The following is a 20,252-nucleotide window of genomic DNA, read 5'->3' on the forward strand; positions in this document are numbered from 1 at the left end:
ATGGATATAATGTAGAATACTAATATATCAACGATTAGGTTTGTAACTGAATTAAAAACTACCTTACAAATTTCAGTTTATATATATATATTACATGACTAAACTAATACCACCACAGGAACATGATATAAAAACAAAACCAAAAACAAAGAAGATGAGAATGGAAGTAGAGATATGAGAAAGTTCTGGAAGAGGAGCTTGAAGCTTCGGGCTTGGGAGTTGGGTGCGATGGTATTCTCCCAAAAAGCCCTAATCCATCTTCACTAACGTTTAATGTCGATTCATTCGTGCTGCAATGATCACATTCAGACATATAGTCATCATCTCACATACTCTTTATATTATTATTCATCAAATTAGTAGTCTGTTTTCTAGAGATCTACCTTGTAGACGGAAAGTGGCATGATCCTACACCTGTCAGCAGAGAAGAACATTTATTTAGATAGGATCTCTCAACATCTTAAATTACGACGTAAAAAAGATTTGTATAGAACACTATCTTAACCTTGTTTTATGTCTAATCTGTACTACAATCATGAAGAAACAGTTAATGTTCGAAAGTAATTTGCAATATTACTTGATAGCACACAAAATAGTATGTACAAAAAAGAGATTGTAAATAAATAAATTTATTGATTTGTTTATCTATTACTATTGGATCTTATAGTAACCAATAAATGTCCAAACAATGACTGATACATCATACATGGTTGATATTGTCAGTTAAATTACCACTACGTACTAGTTTATTATTATTACTTTTCTTTTGTCACGATCATTCTAGTTTATAACTAGTTGTTAGACTAAATATAATAACTACAATGTTGTTTTCTAAAATATCCCAACTAGTAAACGGGATTAAATTTTATGAAGTACTCCCTCCGTTTCAATTTATTTGTCGTTCTAGACTTCGGCACACAGATTAATAAAACATTTAATTTTGTATATTACTAGATAAAAACATCATTACCAATACATCTAATTAGATTTCAACCAATAGAAAAATAGATTGGATTAAAAAGTCAATAAATTTTGCATTGAAATCATAAAACGACACTTATTTTGAAACGAAAATTTTGCTCCAAAACGACATATAATTAGAAACGGAGGGAGTATCAGTTTTACTAATTCTAATACCAACCGTAAGGAGATGACTTATTAACATGATTTGTTCCGGGTTCGACAAATGTTATTGGTAAGAAAAACCACATATTCTTTTGAATTAAATTTGAAGACAGAAAGACTTACTTGGGTCACCACTGATAGTGACAGCACTTCCACCAAAGTTGCAACTACTAGGGATTGGATTCTTCTGGTAGTAACTGTTAAATGCAAAAGACGCATGTGCTATCAACGAGTTTGGATTATAACACTTTCCTCCTTCTTGGATTTCTGAACAGTCTGCTCCACCGATCCCGCACGCGTAGTCCAAAGCCGCTTGCAACGCTAATTTGGGAGCGTTTTCTCTCGCAACACACCAGCTTTCACCTGGGTGGGCTGCTACGCGTGGTGGGGATGGAACCGTTAGTGGCGTTGTGACGACGGCAGAAGCGTCAGAATCAGAATTAGGGACAACGGTTGGTACGCTGGTTGTTGGATTTGTGGCTAAAGGTGTTGTTATGTCCTTTTCTTCTTCGATTGGTTCAGTACTAGCTTTTGTGCCTGTGAAAATTACATGGTTAATTTTTTTGTTAATGGATTAAGATGTGAAAAACATTAATAATGTTGTCTCAGTTTTGGTTGGTACGTTAGAACATAATTTATTGTTATCATGTCTAAGATAAGTGCCTTTAATTTGTAAGTTCGATTTAAAAAAAGGTAAAACACGAAGACAAACCTTACAAACACTAAACAAAAAGACAATAGAGAATCTTTGAACTGAACAAGAAAAAGTAACGACTAGAATAATTGCAAGCTTCGACTCCACTCCAGTTCACATGAGACTTAGGGGTGGGCACTTTACCCGATATCCGAAGTGGCACCCGAACCCGACCCGAAAAACCCGAACCGAAATCCGAACCGAAGTAGCAAAATACCCGAACGGGTATTAAGTTAGAAGAGATTGGATATCCGAACCCGAACGGGTAATACCCGAACCCGAATGGATATCCGAAGATAACCGAACATATGTATACTTACCCTTATATTTCTAGTTTACATCTCTCATTTTATTTAAAATATTTATATTGATGTTACACATACTTTAAAATCATATAGTATATATATAATTATGGAGAAAATAATTTGATATTCATTTAAAATGCATGTCAAACTTTTTGTTTCGTGTATTAACAAAAATTACATCCAAAGTTAAAAACAATAGCCAAACTAATATTTTTATTTTTGAAATATTATCTCCAAATCTATTAATCATTCAATCTATAAAAAGAAAAAAAGAATCAGTTAAGTGAAATCTATATTTTTAAATATAAAAAACTTAAAAAATGAAAAATTTATTTTTATTTCTTTAAAAATCTAAATATCCAAACCCGATCTAAAATAACCGAACCCGAACTAAAAATACCCGAACCCGACCCGAAGTACAGAAATACCCGAACGGGTTCTATATCCCTATACCGAAATACCCGAAAATCCGAAATACCCGATCCGAACCCGAACGGGTATCCGAACGCCCACCCCTACACATGAGCAAACAAAATTAACTTCTTTTTGAAAAAAGAAAATTCGATACAAATTTCCCTTAAGTTTTAATATAAAATAATTCGAATATACCAATCCATCATCGTATTAACAATAGTGAAAATTGAAAGAAAAAAACTCGAATCTGGTAGAACTAGATGAACAAGAAAAGGAACATTTTCCTAACAAGAAAAATTTAAAATCAGAATACCGATAATTAAGTTCTAAAGAGTATAACAGTTTTGTTAAATAATCATAACACATAAATTAACTTTCCGCATCTTAGGATAATAAATTCCAAACTATAAACGCTATCTTTAGCAAGATTTTTTTTTTTTTAAGTTTGGATTCACCATTAAATCGAAACTATGGTGTTATATCAGTTATCACTTACATATGTTCATATACTAAAACAGTATAATTAGAATAAATCATGTGCATGTTATTTTCTTTAGGCAAAGAATAAAATGAAATTTGTAACAAAATTTTACAATAAATATATATGCTTCTTTTTGTGCCAAAAAATGTTTCTTTAACAAACAACTAGATCATGACCCGCGCGACCGCGCGGATTTTATTTTTTATTTTTTAACACATAACATATAATCTATAATAGTTAATACAATTTGGAGTTTGTCCTTTTCACATAATGTGGTTTTATATAATTTCGAGTTTTCTCATTGTTTAAGAAAAATGTTAAAACTGTTTTTTCTATTAATAGTTTTTCATTGGTGTATTAGAGATATAACTTTATGGTGAAAATACTAACATAATATTAAACAATACGATTTGGTTTTGACATTGTGCTTTTTGGGAGTTTTTTCTGAATGTTTTGTGAATGTCCAATGATGAATAGGAAGGCAAGTACTTGTACACACATTTTAGTGTGAGGAAATGAATATTTTCTAACCTATTAAATTAGATATAATAAATACAAAATCTATATTGACACCGAGATTTTAGGTATAGTAGAATAAACTTGGAGAAGAGGGTTTTTCATATTCATGATTTTTGAAATCTGGCAATATGATTGTCAATATTTGATTGTAACCGAGATTTTAAGTATAGTAGACTCAACTTGGTGAAGAGGTTTTCCAATAATCGATTTTTTTAAAAAAATATATATTGATGTTTTTGAAATAAGAACATCAATTATTATGTATATTCTATTTAGTGTATATTCAAAGCAAACCTCGATTATTTGAGCATAAATTCTGATATCTTTAGTATTGAGTTTCAAAAGTTCTGTATCAAGCTACTTAAAATTTAAAGATTCATTAGTATTTGATGCCAAATAATTGTTTTTTAAATCCGATATTGTAGGTTGATAGTTATTTGGTTAATTGAATCAACTGGTTTAGTTGTATAATGACTGGCTAAAGATTCGTGTAATATTTGTAATTTTTTGTCAACCTACTCGTGTAATAATATTTATATTTTTAATAACATGTGTAATATTTATTTTTATTTCTATCTATTTATATTTTTATTTTTAAGAACTCAGACTCGTGTAATATTTATATTGGAGACATTTATTGTATTCATTTGACTATAATAAAAGAGAAAGATAGTTATATTTGTACTATGATATAATATAAATATGATAATGTGAACATACTTTAACGAAAAGAATAGATATTTTGTTTAATAGATGTATATAATATAAAAAATAGATCTTATAGTGGAGTTAAATGATAGATGGTTGATATTTAACTATTTAAGGAAATATTTTAATGAAAGGTTAGAATAAAAATAATAATGTGATGTCCAACTTAAAAATCCACCTAGAATAAGTTATAATGTTTCTGTTTTAATAAGATAGATACTTTTTTATAAATAAAACTGAGAAAAGCTTCTTCTTGTTTCAGTGATGGATTGAGAAAAGTAACCTGGGAAGACGAAGAAGAGAAGAAGAAGAAGAAGACTTGTTACTAATCTGAAGCCTTTTCCCATTCCAAAAAAACACAACCCTAACTCTTCTTCTCTCTTAAAGCTCTAAATCTTCCTGTCTTATGTCTCCAAATACTTCTTGTCAACTATATATATAGAGATAGAAGCTGTGTGTTTGGAACTGGTTTGTGAAGTTGATTGTTGGGGAGTTGGGGAGAGAGAGAGAGAGAGGGTAATGATTTATTTGGGATTTATGTTTTGTGGGCAATGCAAAATGTAATGTGGGCTGCTTCAAGTGAGTGATGCTTGTAATGATGGTTTTCCCTCAAACTTTTGATTCTTATATTCCGTGGTTCTTTCTTTTTAACTTTATTCAGTCACAATGAGGACTTTTTCATTAGTTTTCTTTCTTTCTTGAACTTCTACAATTAGCATAAACAATTTGAGTTGTGGGTCTCACATCACATAACTACAACGGCATAGCTCTTAACTAAAGATTTTTAAAGTAAACAAAAAAAATAATAGAGGCTAATCATCTTGACCAAATTAAAAAGAGACAATCATTTATACAAACCTTGCTATTAACACTTTGAGCTTGAAGATAAACACTTTGCTTGGAGAAGCTGATGCTCTTGGCTCTAGGAGAACTATTGATTTAGGAATCCTTGATACTGCAACTGTTCAGGAAGCAATGGTCCCGCATAGTAGGAGGCGACATCGAGTGAAAATTCTCAATATGGTGGAGGAAGAACTAAAAGAAAGAAAACATAACGCCTTGGCCTTATGGAGGGGAAAGGCGGATAAGTACAAGAATCGTTTTGACTCAAAAACAACTAGCTACTTATTAGAGAAGAAAAACGGTCTGTGATTGGAGCAAGGGCATTTGGTTCCATTATGCTACACCGAAGTGTGCCTTCATGCTTTGGACAGCAGTGAAAGATCGTTTGGCCACAGGAGAAAGAATGGCGAAGTGGAATAGAGACGTCAACACATCATGTAGTCTCTGCCAGCACGAAACAGAGACAAGAAGTCATCTTTTTTTTTTGCTTGTTCTTTTGCAGCAACAATATGGACAAACTTTGACAAACCAACTTTTGCCCATAGTTAATGGAGAGAACAAAACTGCAGAAGACATGGAGAGCCACACTCTGACACTCCACACAGAAAACACTCATCCGCACCATCAAAGAGACAGTCCACAATAGGATGAGTTCAATCAAGCTAATGGGAGACTATTGTTAGGAGGAAGGCTTACGATTCTGGTTCAGCACAAGAGCTTCATAGTGATAGACGCGTAAGATTCATTAACTCTTTATTCTTTTAGAACACTAAAATAAAGTGCACTACAATGTAAAATTGTTTTTGTGGATATTGAATAAATTTAACATTCAATTAAGAAAAAAAATGTAGTCATAAATATCATGTACAATCTTTCCTCTGTGCAATTGAATTTTTAAGATTAATGATTTATTTTTTTTGCTGTGAGAAGCGATTTTCATTATTTATAAAACATAGAGATCTGCAGCAACAATTATTTCAGTATATCATTTGAAATAAAGCTAAGGTATAGTATTATACTTTTTGCTCCGGGAAAATATAGCAATTTGATTCATTATTTTGACTTTATGTCGAAGTAGGACCTTACAAAATATAGCAACAAGACGTACTTTTGACTAATCTCACACCAACTTTGTGTATTTATTATTCATATTTTCACCCAGCTCTCGTCGTAGCATGTATAGGCTATATAGCCCGAAGGTAATTGTAGCTATAATTTAAAAATGTTTAGACCCTTATTATTAAAGTTTGTATCTTCGATTGCGGTAATCTCTTTGCATTATCTACACAAATATGAAATCATAACTTTAGAAAAAGAAGAAAAAGAGGTAGAAAAAGAAACTTAACGTTAATAACATCAACCGTATATTTGTGCGGTGGGATTTTAGTGGACAAAAACAACCAAAGATACAACTTTCGGTGTTAAAAGACTACTAAACAATAATAAAGTAATAAGAAAAAAAAACATAAAATCAGAAATAATCCCGTGTGAGAGGGTAGGGAAGATGAGCAAATGAATAGGAAAAGCAAGTGAAGTGGGACAGAAATTGGTTTAATAGCAACAACATAAGAAATGATGAAAAGAGTATTTTGGACCGACTATATCCAAAATTCGGATTCACCTAATCTTTATGGTTATAAGAAATTAATTCTTTGACATTATCTGTTTTCTATTCGATAAGAAATCGGGTTTCTTAAGAAACGAATAAAATTGTAACCCCTAAAAACTCTTCAATGTATGTTACAGTCTTACATACACAATCAAACAAAGTTCATAACCTCTGCTACTTGGATGCTACTAGTACTACTACTACTAAACCTTCTCACATTCTTTTAGAACCCATTTCGGTATTATCTTTTTTTTTCTAAACATACTAATTCAACTTTGGATAATACTCAAATGAAAATGCAGAATGTGGAGCTTTACTGTTTCAAATTCTCATAATTGATTCTTTATCTTTATCACTACAAAAGACTCATATTGATTAGCATTATCATATCTTCACAAGTAGAGTCAATTCTGAAATTGTAAGCATATAAACACTTTAGTAATAACTTTAATATTTTTTTAACAGCTTGTGATTCATATTGTTTATGTAGAGTCAGTTCTGAAATTCTAGAACTGATCTTGTTCACAAGAATCAGGCTCGGTCGAACACAAACCCTCTCAACACCTTCGATATTTGGCATTAAGCTCTGGATCCTCATAACAGCTTCCGCCTCCCTCTTTTCTTGCTTTTTTCATGGATATTGAGGGAGAAACCGGCCTTTGCCTGATGATCTTCTCTGTGCTATTCATACTTTTTTTGTAACTTATATGGATTGCTATTATGCCCGAATGAATGATTGCAAACCAAGGACCACTCATCAATACAAAAAGCCGAACAAGATTCTTCCTGATCAATCCCAAGTCACAATGACATCCCATTGATCATCTCAACTTTTATTCCTGTCTATGTAGACCAAAGTTCACCACATTTGAGAGTAAACATAACACATATTCTAGTCCAAACCCATCGCTATTTACAATACCTTAAGCTCAGAGTTGGACTTGAGAGCTGAAACATTTGAATCGGGCCTAACCAGTTTTTTTTTTTTAAATATTCATTATCAACATGCATACATATTCATATAACAATATATAAAAGTAAATGTAAAACAAAAGATAATTTTTTTAAAGGTTATTTATATACAAAATTTAATAGATTGTGTTATTATGATGGATAAATTAATAAAAATCAAAACAAATGAAAATATATTTTTTATAATACCATGGAAATTAATAATTTGAAATTTTCTTTGGAAATAATAAATTATTTCAAACTATATTTTGTTAAAATAAAATTAATAATGCTATTATTAATTTTAAAATAAAATATTTTATTCTTTTGAATAAGGCTTCTGATTTTTTAGGACCGGCTTTGCTTAAGCAAGCTTTACCAAGATCAATGTTGCTCAGCTTTATCTGCATCAAGGAGATTATGGTGAAAAAAGCATAAAGAAAATCGGTTTAGTTCCAATTACCGGTATAATAGAAACCATACCATTAAACTGGTAATATAAAATGAACAAATTGGCCTAAAATGGAGTGGTACTACTAACTAGTACGACACTTCACCATCCGTGTCTCTGTCTCTCCCTGATAGGCTGATACAAACATCTTGGGAGGTAACAACCACTGTATCGGTACTAGTACGTATCCAGTTTGAAATTCCACGGTTCACTATGATTCTTACAAAGTAACATTTTCGAAAACTTGAAACCTGGGTGTTCTCGACCGTCGAATCAGAGGTTTTGTAATGTTTGCTTGTTTTGTATCCACGTTTTCTGATTGCAGGGATCTGATTTAGATATGAATTGGGGTTCAACGAAAAATCTACCTTCACCTTTGGGCTTTTACTCTATGCTATTGCTAGGCTTAAAATACTCTGTTGTTACATGATCTGTTTGATAAAGCAAGGAGTCTATCAAGGATCCAACTGCAACAGGTTCTTGGATGTGTAAAAAAATTGTACTGAAGTGTGGTGATAAGGCAAAGGATCTTCAAAGGACGAAAGTTGGGGATGGTGCTAGTACTTCATTCTGGTTTGATACATAGTCAAGTACTATGGATAAGATTACATGATCTGGTTTGATACTCAGACTTCGACAAGATATCTTTAATGAGGTTGAAACTATCATTGATGTGAGAAGGAGGAAGTTGACATTTGATGCAGGACCAGCCTCTCTGGAAACAGAGCAGTTATAAGTTGCAAACCTATATTCCAGACGAAACTAACCTGGGACGCAAGCACGAGATGGTGGAAAGCAATTTGGTTTCAACATGGTACCCCCAATGTTTACTTTCTTACATTGGGTTACAGTTCACAACAGGCTATCCACCAGGCAATCAATTGCTTGTATGGAACACAAATACTGATCCGGCATCTTCTGTCAAAACCCTTCAGAAACTCGGGAACACTTGTTATTTTTTTGCTTTGATCTTATTCATCAGAGGTCTGGTCTCTCTATTAACGAGTGGTTTTCTTCAGTCGAGGTTAATTAAAAACTGGTCGGAGCTGATGGACTTGCTCATGGAGACCAATCGCGACCTGTTCACAATCTTTCTTACTCGTTACACTTTTCAAGCAGCAGTCCATTCACTGTGGACAGAACGAAATGAGAGGAGACATGGAGCTACACCCAACCCTGCGGTAGCGCTTGCAAAAATGGTGGATCGAAAAATTTGGAAATGAACCAAGAACTCTTGGCCTAATGATAATGGAACTCCAGCCGGAGGAATCTTTGTATGTAGATTGCATTCAATATATTCTATTTCTATGTTAACTATAAATTTTGTCATATTAAGTTTAATCGACTTCTTTCCCAAGTAATACATATTCTTCATATTAGGAATGATTCTTTGTACAATAATATTAATTGAAATTAAGCACATATTTCAAGTCCTTTTTACCAAGAAATAATAAATCAATAATTAACACCAGTAAAAATCAAATATTATATCGCCTTATTGTATAATGATATATTTAGAATATCTTATAAGAAAAATGTTCAAAATTAAAATATTCACATCTCAATACATTTTTATTCTAAATTTTGAAATTAACGTATTTATATATTTTATATGCCATATAGTTTAATTTGAATGATACTAAAAATAATATATATATATACACACACACACATATATATAATCCGAATATCTATTAACTGATACTTCATTCTCATATGATTTTATGATCATTCGTATCTTTTTATAACTGAAAAATAAAACAACAAACACAAAATTTTCATTGTTAGACTTTATAATAGTTTTTAAAAATTCAAAATATAACATATAAGAAAAAATCTATTTTTTGTTATATGATTAATGTGATTGTTTTAAAGTTTAATAATAAAATTAAACAAAAAGGATTGGTGATGCAAAAATTATTATCAAATCTTTATTATTCAAAATCATTAATTGTCATATATTTTTTTTATTATTCAAAATCATTAATTGTTATATATATGTTAATCATATTAAGTAATTCCGTAATTTTTATTTAAGAAAAGAATAGAGAATATTTTTTATGCATTACTAATTAATTTGGTAGTTAATTTAATTAAAAGTATAATGTATATTTAGATGGACCAACCTAATTTTTCTAAAAATTCTAAAAATCATCATGTTGAATAACACGTGACTGCACTCAAAAGTTGTAATTCTCCTCAATTTATATACGAGATATTTCTCAAAATTTATACTTAGGTCCTGATTGGTGACACGTTGAATTAGAGTTGAATTACAATAAACGTTATAATTCGATGTAACTCGCAGTAAGAAACTGTAGATTTATGAAGTGAGTTTGCAAAAAAAATATGAGTTACTATTTTTTAAAAATTATTGACCGGTAACATTTTTGATGTATGAGTTGTAGTATATATTATGTAGAAACAACTATAAATATTAATAATAATAAAATTTATCAATAATAGTAACATTTATTATCAGTTGAATGAAATTGATTAAATTTGTAATATATTATTTTAATAAATTAAAATTAAAATTAAGGAAATATAGTAATATACTTATATATTTATTCTAACAGAAGATACCTATGTATATTTACTTATAATTTTATTTACGTAAACTTAATTTACCAAATATAATTAGCAATTAAAATTATAGAAATAATTTTAGATAATTTAAATGGAAATCATAGATATAAATTGACTAACTAGCAAACATCTTTAAAAAAAATTAGAATGTTTTATTAGCTGAAAAAACAAACGTGAGACAACATGCATATATATTAAAGCAAACTAAAATTGATAAAAATTAAAAACTAATCGTAGGATAACTAACCTAAAACCAAAATAATATTAAGTCAACTTTTAATGCATTGAAATTTTGTTGATGTTGAGTTAACATTTGAGTTATCAATTTTTTAAAAGAGAAGTCAAAATTGTAACTCATACATAATACTTTCTAAATCGAATAATAACTCAAAAAGTTAAAAGTAATACACGAATGGTAACATTTTTGAGTTATACCTCAAACTCAAACTTAATCAATAGTAATTCATGTCACCAATTAGAGTCTACTAGGAACACAACTGAAAAAGATATACAGTACCTCCCCTTTTCCGGCTCTAGATTTCTTTCTTAATTAATTGTCGATCCTTTGATCTCTGATTAACCAAAGCTGTTTACTTCGCCCATGAGAATTTGATATAATATAACAAAGCTTATGAATTTATAATATTAAAATAGCAATCATAATTTTTTTCCATGTGTTACGGTTTTCTAAAAGTTATTTAAATAATTATAATAAAGTTATTAAACCTATATAATTTTGTAATTCAACTTGATGTTAACGCATTAATTATATTTCCAAAATCTACAGAATGGTAATTCAACTTGATATTAATGGTAAAGACAGACTAATTCATTTTTAATTATTTAGTCAATGCCTAATGACCTACATGTTCATTATATTTTTAAATTAATTTATTTGTAGAAAAATTATTTCTAGCATAAAAGAAATTTATTTTGTAGAAAAATTATTTCTAGCATAAAAGAAATTTTCAAAAACAAGATATTCCAAACTCAAATATATTGAAAGATAATATTTCTTTGCACAACTACCAGTACAAAAGTTTGTGTATATTTAAAATTTTCAAGTAGAATAATGTTTTTACTTACTTATAAAAGTCCATAATATATTTAAATGATAGATGCTAAAATATATATCTTTTAAACACAACATGTAAAAATAAATCATTCTAAATGAATACCCTTTATATAGTATAAATAATTTTTTTAAAATCATTATCGTACGTAAATGGTAAAAACAATTTTACTCATATTCTAAAAGAGAATTTTTATTTGATTATTTTAGATTGTAAATTTACTGTACCGAAATATTTTTTTTTTATTAATATGTAATAACAATTAATAAATTATGTATAAACAATATATATTGATAATGTAGAACAAAAAAAATTAAAAATAGACTGTAGAATTATGACAATATATACATCAAAGTGTAAATCATATAATTTAGTTGTTTACTACGATATCAAAATAATATATTTATAAACTGAAAATATATCCGCGTGGATGTGCGGGTTAAACTCTAGTTAACATTGAAAAACATGTTATAATGTGTAACTAATATTTGGAATTGGGTAAAAACATATCGAATATTTTTTCAGAATATTATGTTGTGTTACAATGGGGTACTTCCCATATGAATGAATTTAGAACCGTAGAATGATATTCGGAATTTTCAGGTATTTAGAAGATGGGAAAATTTCTTAAAAATACACAGACTGAATTTATTTTGCTGAAAAAATACACGAACTTTTTTGGCTTCCCAAAAAATACACAAACTAATTTTGATTGTCCAAAAAATACATGAACTTTTGAATTTTGAAGGTTTCACACCTCGATTTTAACGGTGTAAACAGTGACTAACAGAATAGTAAGACGCCGTTAGACGCCGTTAACTCTAACTAAAAAGTTCATGTATTTTTTGGATAACCAAAATTAGTTCGTGTATTTTTCGGGAAGTCTAAAAAGTTCGTGTATTTTTTCAGCAAAGAAAATTTAGTATGTGTATTTTTAAGGAATTTTCATATAGAGTTTGGATATTTCATATCCTATTCAGATGCTAAATATCTTGACCCAATACAGATCCAAAATTTATATTTGTAAACTTTCGGTTTGGTTTTGGACCGAATATTTTCGGATCAGTTTCGATCCAAGTTTTTGAATCCGGCTAAAATATCTAGACCTAATCTTGACATTTTAGCCGGATTCAAAAACTTGGATTGGAACTGACCCGAAAATATTCGGTCCAAAACCAAACCGAAAGTTTACAAATATTTGTTGGGTCCAAAACTCATCTACTTGAAAGAATTGAAACCAAAAAGAACTGATCCGAATAGACATGGGCCTAATAAAATCGATACAAATAGATTCAATCCGACAAGATCTTTCTGCTAACAATTTTGTTATTATTTTTGCAACATTTTTAGTTTTGTTTTTGTAACAGAAACATTTTTAATTAATATGAAACTTTCAATGTAAAATTTAGAGTTGTTTGTGAATTTTTAGATATATATGATAGATTTCGACTAAATTGGACTCAACAAATATTTGTAAACTTTTGGTTTGGTTTTGGAGAGAATATTTTTGTGTTAGTTCTGATTCAAGTTTTTGAATCCGGTTAAAATGTCTAGCCGGATTCAAAAACTTGAATCAGAACTGACCCGGAAATATTCGGTCCAAAACCAAACCGAAAGTTTACAAATATAAAATTTCGGATCTGTATCATGTGATAGAGAATGTGTTTTTTTCCAGGTCTTTGGGTCGGATTTGGGTCGTTTTTTTCCGGATCTGGATCTTTTAGATAGAAAATATTTGGTCCAAAACCAAACCGAAAGTTTACAAATATAAAATTTTGGATATGTTTTGGGTCCAGATATTTAGCCTCTGAATAGTATATGAAATATCCAAACTCCATTTGAAAATTCCTTAAAAATACACATACTAAATTTCCTTTGCTGAAAAAATACACAAACTTTTTAGGCTTCCCGAAAAATACACGCACTAATTTTGGTTGTCCAAAAAATACATGAACTTTTTAATCAGAGTTAACGGCGTCTAACGGCGTTTTACTATTCTGTTAGTCACTGTTTACACCGTTAAAATCGAGGTGTGAAACCTTCAAAATTCAAAAGTTCGTGTATTTTATGGACAATCAAAATTAGTTTGTGTATTTTTTGGGAAGCCAAAAAAGTTCGTGTATTTTTTCAGCAAAAGAAATTCAGTCTGTGTATTTTTAATGAATTTTTCCTTAGAAGATTGAAAAAGAGCAATAACTCTGACGCAACAAACACAAAACTCCAAAACAAAAGCATTGAAGAATATTTATTTATATTTGTTGTTATTGAAAAGCATAATGTAATCTATTTTATTATCACACACACAGAGAGTCCAAAGCCATTTATCTAAATCCTGCGTCTCTTTCTCCCATTCGTCCTCATCTGCCCCTTTACTTCACACGAGTCGCCACCTCCATATAAAATAAATCCCTTTCTGTCCGTGTTTTGAGAGTTATGGCGATGATGGCGATGAAAATCCGTAACTCTGCTTCGCGGCGAACGACAACGACGATGGCGAGCCGTCAGATCTCCTCGGGTTTGAGATCCATGTCGTCGTGGTGGAAGAACGTGGAGCCAGCTCCCAAAGATCCGATCCTCGGTGTCACGGAGGCTTTTCTCGCGGATCCTAGTCCCGATAAAGTTAACGTTGGTGTGGTGAGCCATCTCTCTCCCAGATCTTATGGATTTTATCCTTGAGAATGTTTTGAGAATCTCTGAATTGAAAATGTTGATTGCATGCTGGCTTTACTTAGGGTTGATGAAGCTAATATATCTGTAATTACTAATTACTATATCAAATGGTCATGGTTGTTGTATAGGGAGCATATCGTGATGATAATGGGAAGCCTGTTGTCTTGGAATGTGTCCGAGAAGCTGAGCGTAGAATCGCTGGCGCCTCCTTCATGTAACCTTCAATCCCCTCCTTCCTCAAAATTAACTAACTTTAATGCTTCTCTTGATTGTCCTCAAAATTTTTGACTGCTAAGTTGTGTGTTTATTCCTGAATTGTGTAACTTAAGAAACGAATATGTGTGTGAGAGACTAAAACATGATCTTTGATACTTGCATGCATTTAGAGAAAAAAAGTTTTTTTTTTTTTTTTGCTTTAGCTGTTTTGTTTCTGTTGTTGGTAACGCTATCTTTTTTTGTTTAATTGGACTAAAAGGGAGTATCTTCCTATGGGAGGGAGTGTCGAAATGGTGGAGGAGACATTGAAGCTTGCCTATGGGAAGAACTCTGAGTTTATCAAAGATAAAAGGATTGCTGCTGTTCAGTCTCTCTCTGGAACTGGTGCTTGCCGACTCTTTGCTGACTTCCAGAAACGTTTCCGTCCCGATTCCCAGATCTACATTCCTGTACCTACCTGGTCCAAGTGAGTTTTAACCTAAAGCCTTATGCTTTGTAAGTGTACAGCCAAAGTAGCTTAGTGCTGTCTTTTTTTTGTTTGTTTGTGTACAGCCACCACAACATCTGGAGAGATGCACAAGTCCCTCAGAAGACATACCATTACTATCATCCAGAAACCAAGGGCTTGGATTTCTCAGGATTGATGGATGATGTGAAGGTTAGTTAGCAACAGCAACCTTCTTCGTCAAGCATATTTACATCTTACTCCTCATGTTGATGATTTTAAGCCTTTTTTTTCCTCATAGAATGCTCCCGAAGGCTCCTTCTTCCTTCTCCATGCTTGTGCTCACAATCCTACTGGAGTTGACCCTACAGAAGAACAATGGAGAGAGATTTCACAGCTATTCAAGGTGATATTTTATTAGTGTTATTTGTCTCCCCTGTCTGTACGGCATGTAGACTGACGGCGAGTTTCTCATTTCAGGCGAAAAAGCATTTTGCATTCTTCGATATGGCCTATCAAGGTTTCGCAAGTGGTGATCCAAGGAAAGATGCCAAGTCCATCAGGATCTTTCTCGAGGATGGTCATCATATTGGAATTTCTCAGTCTTATGCGAAGAACATGGGACTCTACGGCCAGAGGGTCGGATGTCTCAGGTATTCATTTTTCTTAAGAAATTCACTTAGTGAAAAAAGGTTAGAACATAATATAAAGATTATTACTTTTGTCTTCTCTGCTGCAGCGTGCTTTGTGAAGATGAGAAGCAAGCTGTGACTGTGAAAAGTCAGTTGCAGCAACTAGCTAGACCAATGTACAGCAACCCACCTTTACATGGAGCTCAAATAGTCTCAATCATTCTTGGAGACCCACAGTTAAAGAACCAGTGGCTACAGGAAGTTAAGGTAACATTCTATTCCATGTTTCATCTTTCCTATAGCTTCTTTAGGCTTGCATTCTATTCCATGTTTCATCTGCACACGTTGTATTCCATATTCACCCCTTTAGAATTATTGTATAAATTTTTTATGATGGAACAGATCATGGCTGATCGGATAATTGGCATGAGAACTACTTTGAGAGAAAGCCTAGAGAAGTTAGGATCGCCTCTATCATGGGAGCACGTAACCAAGCAGGTAAAGAAACACAATACTTTTCTTAAAATTTATGAACTTGGCGTTTTGATTCACACCATTACATAACTATATCTATTTTTTTGGGTGGGGGGGGGGGGGGGAGGACAGATTGGAATGTTCTGCTACAGTGGGCTAACACCAGAACAGGTTGACCGCTTAACTAGCGAGTATCACATCTATATGACCCGTAATGGCCGTATCAGGTACTTGTCCATTTCTTTATTTTAATGCACTTCTAAGTGTTATCAAATAATTGAGGGTCTTGATTGGTGGGTTTGGGTTGCAGTATGGCCGGTGTTACAACAGGAAACGTGGAATACCTTGCGAATGCCATACATGAAGTCACCAAGTCATCTTAAATTGTTTTAGATGTCTCCAGTGAGAGATAAATTTGTTTCTTTTTGAATGAGTTAAATAATAAAGACAGAGGAAGTTACAACATTTGTTGCTCCGCAATTGTTTTGATGGGGACTGAAAGTCTTACCCAGAAACAGCAACTTTATCAGCGCTATAAATTCTTGAATTATCTTTAAAACCGCCCTTTAGTTGATTTCACATGTTTTGACTGCTTATAAATTGCTGGAGGTTTAAGCTTAAGATCAGGTTGGACATTGTGAGTTGTTAGATAGATAGACTTGCCAAGTGTTTTAACAGAATGTCGCAGCAGAAGGACAAAGAAGGGGAAGTTTCTAAGGTACTGGAAGTCCATGTACAAACGAGACAAGCAGGTTAACCGTAGATGCTTTAATTCCAAAACAAGAACGAATTAGGAGCGGAAAGGGAAAGAAAAAGAAAACATAGACGGATAGGAATCATACAACAATAAATTAACTAGAGTTTTGACCCTTATTCACAGCAGCCAAACAACAAAACGAGAGAAGTTGGGCATACAATGCTTTTGCAAATTATAAGAGATTGACTAGAGTTTGACTATACGGTGGATATCTACTTTATTAAAACAGAAGTACACATATGGATTAACTTTACAAGTTGCACAGTATTTACGCCTAAATGCCACTGAGAATTAAATTAAACTACTTAATTTAATGCTTGTCTTTTCCAGTTGAATTAATGTGTTGTTTTAATATAAATTAAGTTACCTATTTTAATGTTGTCTTTTTCAGTTGAGTTAATGTGTTGTCCTAATATAAAACTTAATTTTCTTTCTCTATTAAATCAATTTCGAATTATTTATAATTTTATTAATGTTGTCTTTTCAGTTTAATAAATACATTTCCTAATTCTAAATTTACCACATTTAATGATAATAAAAATCGCATATGATATGGTAGGAGATCACTATCTTTTAATATTCGAACCAAAACAATTTTTATGTTAAATTTAAGTTTTTGCCATATATTATTCAAATTTATTTGTTATATAAATTTTTACTTTTATATTTTAAGAATTTTAATTTTTTTTAAACAATTCAAATGAGTTATCCGAACCAGAACATGAACCGAAATTATAAATACTGAATGAGGCTAAAACCTTTCATCCCAAAAATCTAAAACCCAAAGAGACCTGAATCAAATCCGAATGAATATCTGAACACCCATCTCTACTACAAGATATAGAAACTGAATCACTTTATTTATTTTCAAAAAAATATTTTCCATTGATTTTCTCATTAGTCTACAGTAATTATGAAAACTAATTGTCAAAATCCAATCTGAAAATTATTGAACACGTAAGCCCATTTATAATGAATTAGCAGTTAGATCAAATATATATTATATTACATTTCATTTTCTTACAAATTATAATCTTAATTTTTATATGTCACAAATTTATTAAAAGTCTAACAATTATTTATTCTTACAAATTTTATAAGTAACATATCATGTTTAATAGCATACTAACCATATTGTGTATTTTCATACTTATCATTTAAAAACTTTGTTTGTTATATATCTTACACATACATCTAATCATATAAATGTTAGATTTGTTTAGGTGATCTCCAGTGTCGGTGATACATTTTACGTTAAACGCAAAAAATATAAAATTACTTAATTTAATATGATTACATTTACAAATATAACATTTAGTACACCCAAATTAAGATTTAAAATTAAATACCGAGTTTGATTATTTTTTAACAAATTTATATTAATAGAAATTCTAAATATTTGGAATTCGAAAGTATTATGACCCACACCTATACTATTTTAATTAGGATAACTGAATTTATATAATAATATTTTATTAAAATTTTAATTTTAATTTTTGTTATAACTGCAAAAATTAGTTTTCGATATAAATTTATTATCAAATATTACAAATACATCATTTAATACAAAAAAACTAAAAATAGAAAATAAATACCCGTGCGGTCGCACGGGTCAAGATCTAGTTCCTTTTATTTTATAAACGTATAACTTCAATGTTGTCATAAATGTTTTAAAGGTAAATCAATATTATCAGACATGTTTTAAATATATGATTTACATTTAGTGTTATATATTGTATAAATTATAATTCTATAATCTTATTGTTTATGATTCTTATTTGTCATTATTAATATAACTCTATAATCTTATTTGTCATATTTAATTCATAGATCAACTTTATTTTTTTTAAATAGCATATAACTTTTATTTTCTTTTGTTTTATTATAATTTTTTATGAATATTAGTTATAGTAATATTAAACTACTAATTACAAAATAATTAATACATTATTTTATAAAATATTTAAAATATCGGTAAGATTTTGTTAAATTTTTTCTCAACGGATTTAGTTATAGCTACAAATAAAATTTAAATTTATAGTTAAAATTTATTTATTATTAGTATATTTAGTGATTATTAAGATTTAATGCAAATAATCTAATACGTCACATCATGTAACTATTTAAGTGATCCTACTATGACTTGTAAATAATAGATAAAAATATAATTTTAAATTAATAGATTAGATGTGACTAAAAGTACATAAAGAAATAGATGTATACAACTATAACGGTTAAAACTATAAGGGTTAAAACTCAAATTTGAACAAACAATACAAAGTTAGAGGTATATTCAAAACCAAGGAGAACCGTTGTTATATAATCTCCTCTGTTTTTAATTGTAAACTAGATCTCGACCCGCACAACCGTGCAGGTTTTATTTTCATTTTTATATGTATATATGTTTATTTAGATCATTAGTAATATACATTTTAAATTTTAATCATATATTTAAATATTAATAAAGCTATTTCAAATACAATAATATATAGTTTGCATGTTATAAATAATCAACTGTTTAAACCGTCGTACGTATTTGTTGCTTCTTATTATATATTTATCTTATTGTATTTGCATTTAGTTATTAAACATATTAATATGTGCATGAAAAACATATTTGATAATTATTTTTTATTTAATTGATGTTAAATTTTTACCCATCTTTTAAAGCTGGATTTTTTAGCAGTATTTTCTATGTTTATTCATTTTACACAATATATATTATTATATCTACAAAAATGAAAGATATGTTAATTTTTATACATGTAGTATATAGTCTGCTAATGTTAAGCCGCTCTGTCATATTATATTTTTAACATAAATATTTTCTATTTATGAAAATAAAATTTAAAATTTTATCAATTTAATATAATTTTATCATATTAAGTTCAATATGATAAAAAAATTAACATGATTGATTGTGATTATATAATAGATAAAAATAAGATATAATATTTTATTTTTCATTTTATAAAAATAGCTGAATATATTAATGTATAATAATATTTCAAAACTAATTACGGAATTTGTTAAAATATTTACATATAATTTTGAAAATTAAGATCTTTTTAAAAGATTTTTCGAAATTTAAAATATATATATTTAAAAATTTAAATGAAAAGATATCAAAGATATTATGATTAAAGTAGTTCAAAGATTAATGATTAAAAATATAGTGTGACCAAGTCCAGTAGATAGTTCATTTTTAAGAAAATCACACATGAATTAGAAATCATGACTTCTGTTTTAATATAATAGATGATATTGTTAATTATTTGGACATTTGGAAGTCGGCC

At 30.0% G+C, this 20,252-nt stretch overlaps 2 protein-coding genes across 2 annotated transcripts; one reads left to right on the forward strand and one right to left on the reverse strand.

Annotated features, from left to right (window-relative positions):
* Window position 1: 1 nt before the first annotated feature.
* LOC108849235 (glucan endo-1,3-beta-glucosidase 3) lies at window positions 2-4,780 on the reverse strand. Its single transcript, XM_018622775.2, has 4 exons — window positions 4,530-4,780; window positions 1,249-1,662; window positions 384-414; window positions 2-290 (listed from the first exon to the last, which is right to left on the reverse strand). The coding sequence occupies exons 1-4, from the start codon at window positions 4,591-4,593 to the stop codon at window positions 104-106; spliced, it is 696 nt and encodes a 231-aa protein (XP_018478277.1). The 5' UTR covers window positions 4,594-4,780; the 3' UTR covers window positions 2-103.
* A 9,303-nt stretch (window positions 4,781-14,083) lies between these two features.
* LOC108848561 (aspartate aminotransferase, mitochondrial) lies at window positions 14,084-16,771 on the forward strand. The gene is made up of 10 exons (XM_018621955.2): window positions 14,084-14,396; window positions 14,561-14,646; window positions 14,908-15,114; window positions 15,201-15,306; window positions 15,395-15,499; window positions 15,574-15,746; window positions 15,833-15,992; window positions 16,128-16,223; window positions 16,332-16,426; window positions 16,510-16,771. The coding sequence occupies exons 1-10, from the start codon at window positions 14,196-14,198 to the stop codon at window positions 16,580-16,582; spliced, it is 1,302 nt and encodes a 433-aa protein (XP_018477457.1). The 5' UTR covers window positions 14,084-14,195; the 3' UTR covers window positions 16,583-16,771.
* Window positions 16,772-20,252: the final 3,481 nt, after the last annotated feature.

This window comes from Raphanus sativus, chromosome 4 (genome assembly GCF_000801105.2).
Source record: "Raphanus sativus cultivar WK10039 chromosome 4, ASM80110v3, whole genome shotgun sequence".
NCBI lineage: Eukaryota > Viridiplantae > Streptophyta > Magnoliopsida > Brassicales > Brassicaceae > Raphanus > Raphanus sativus.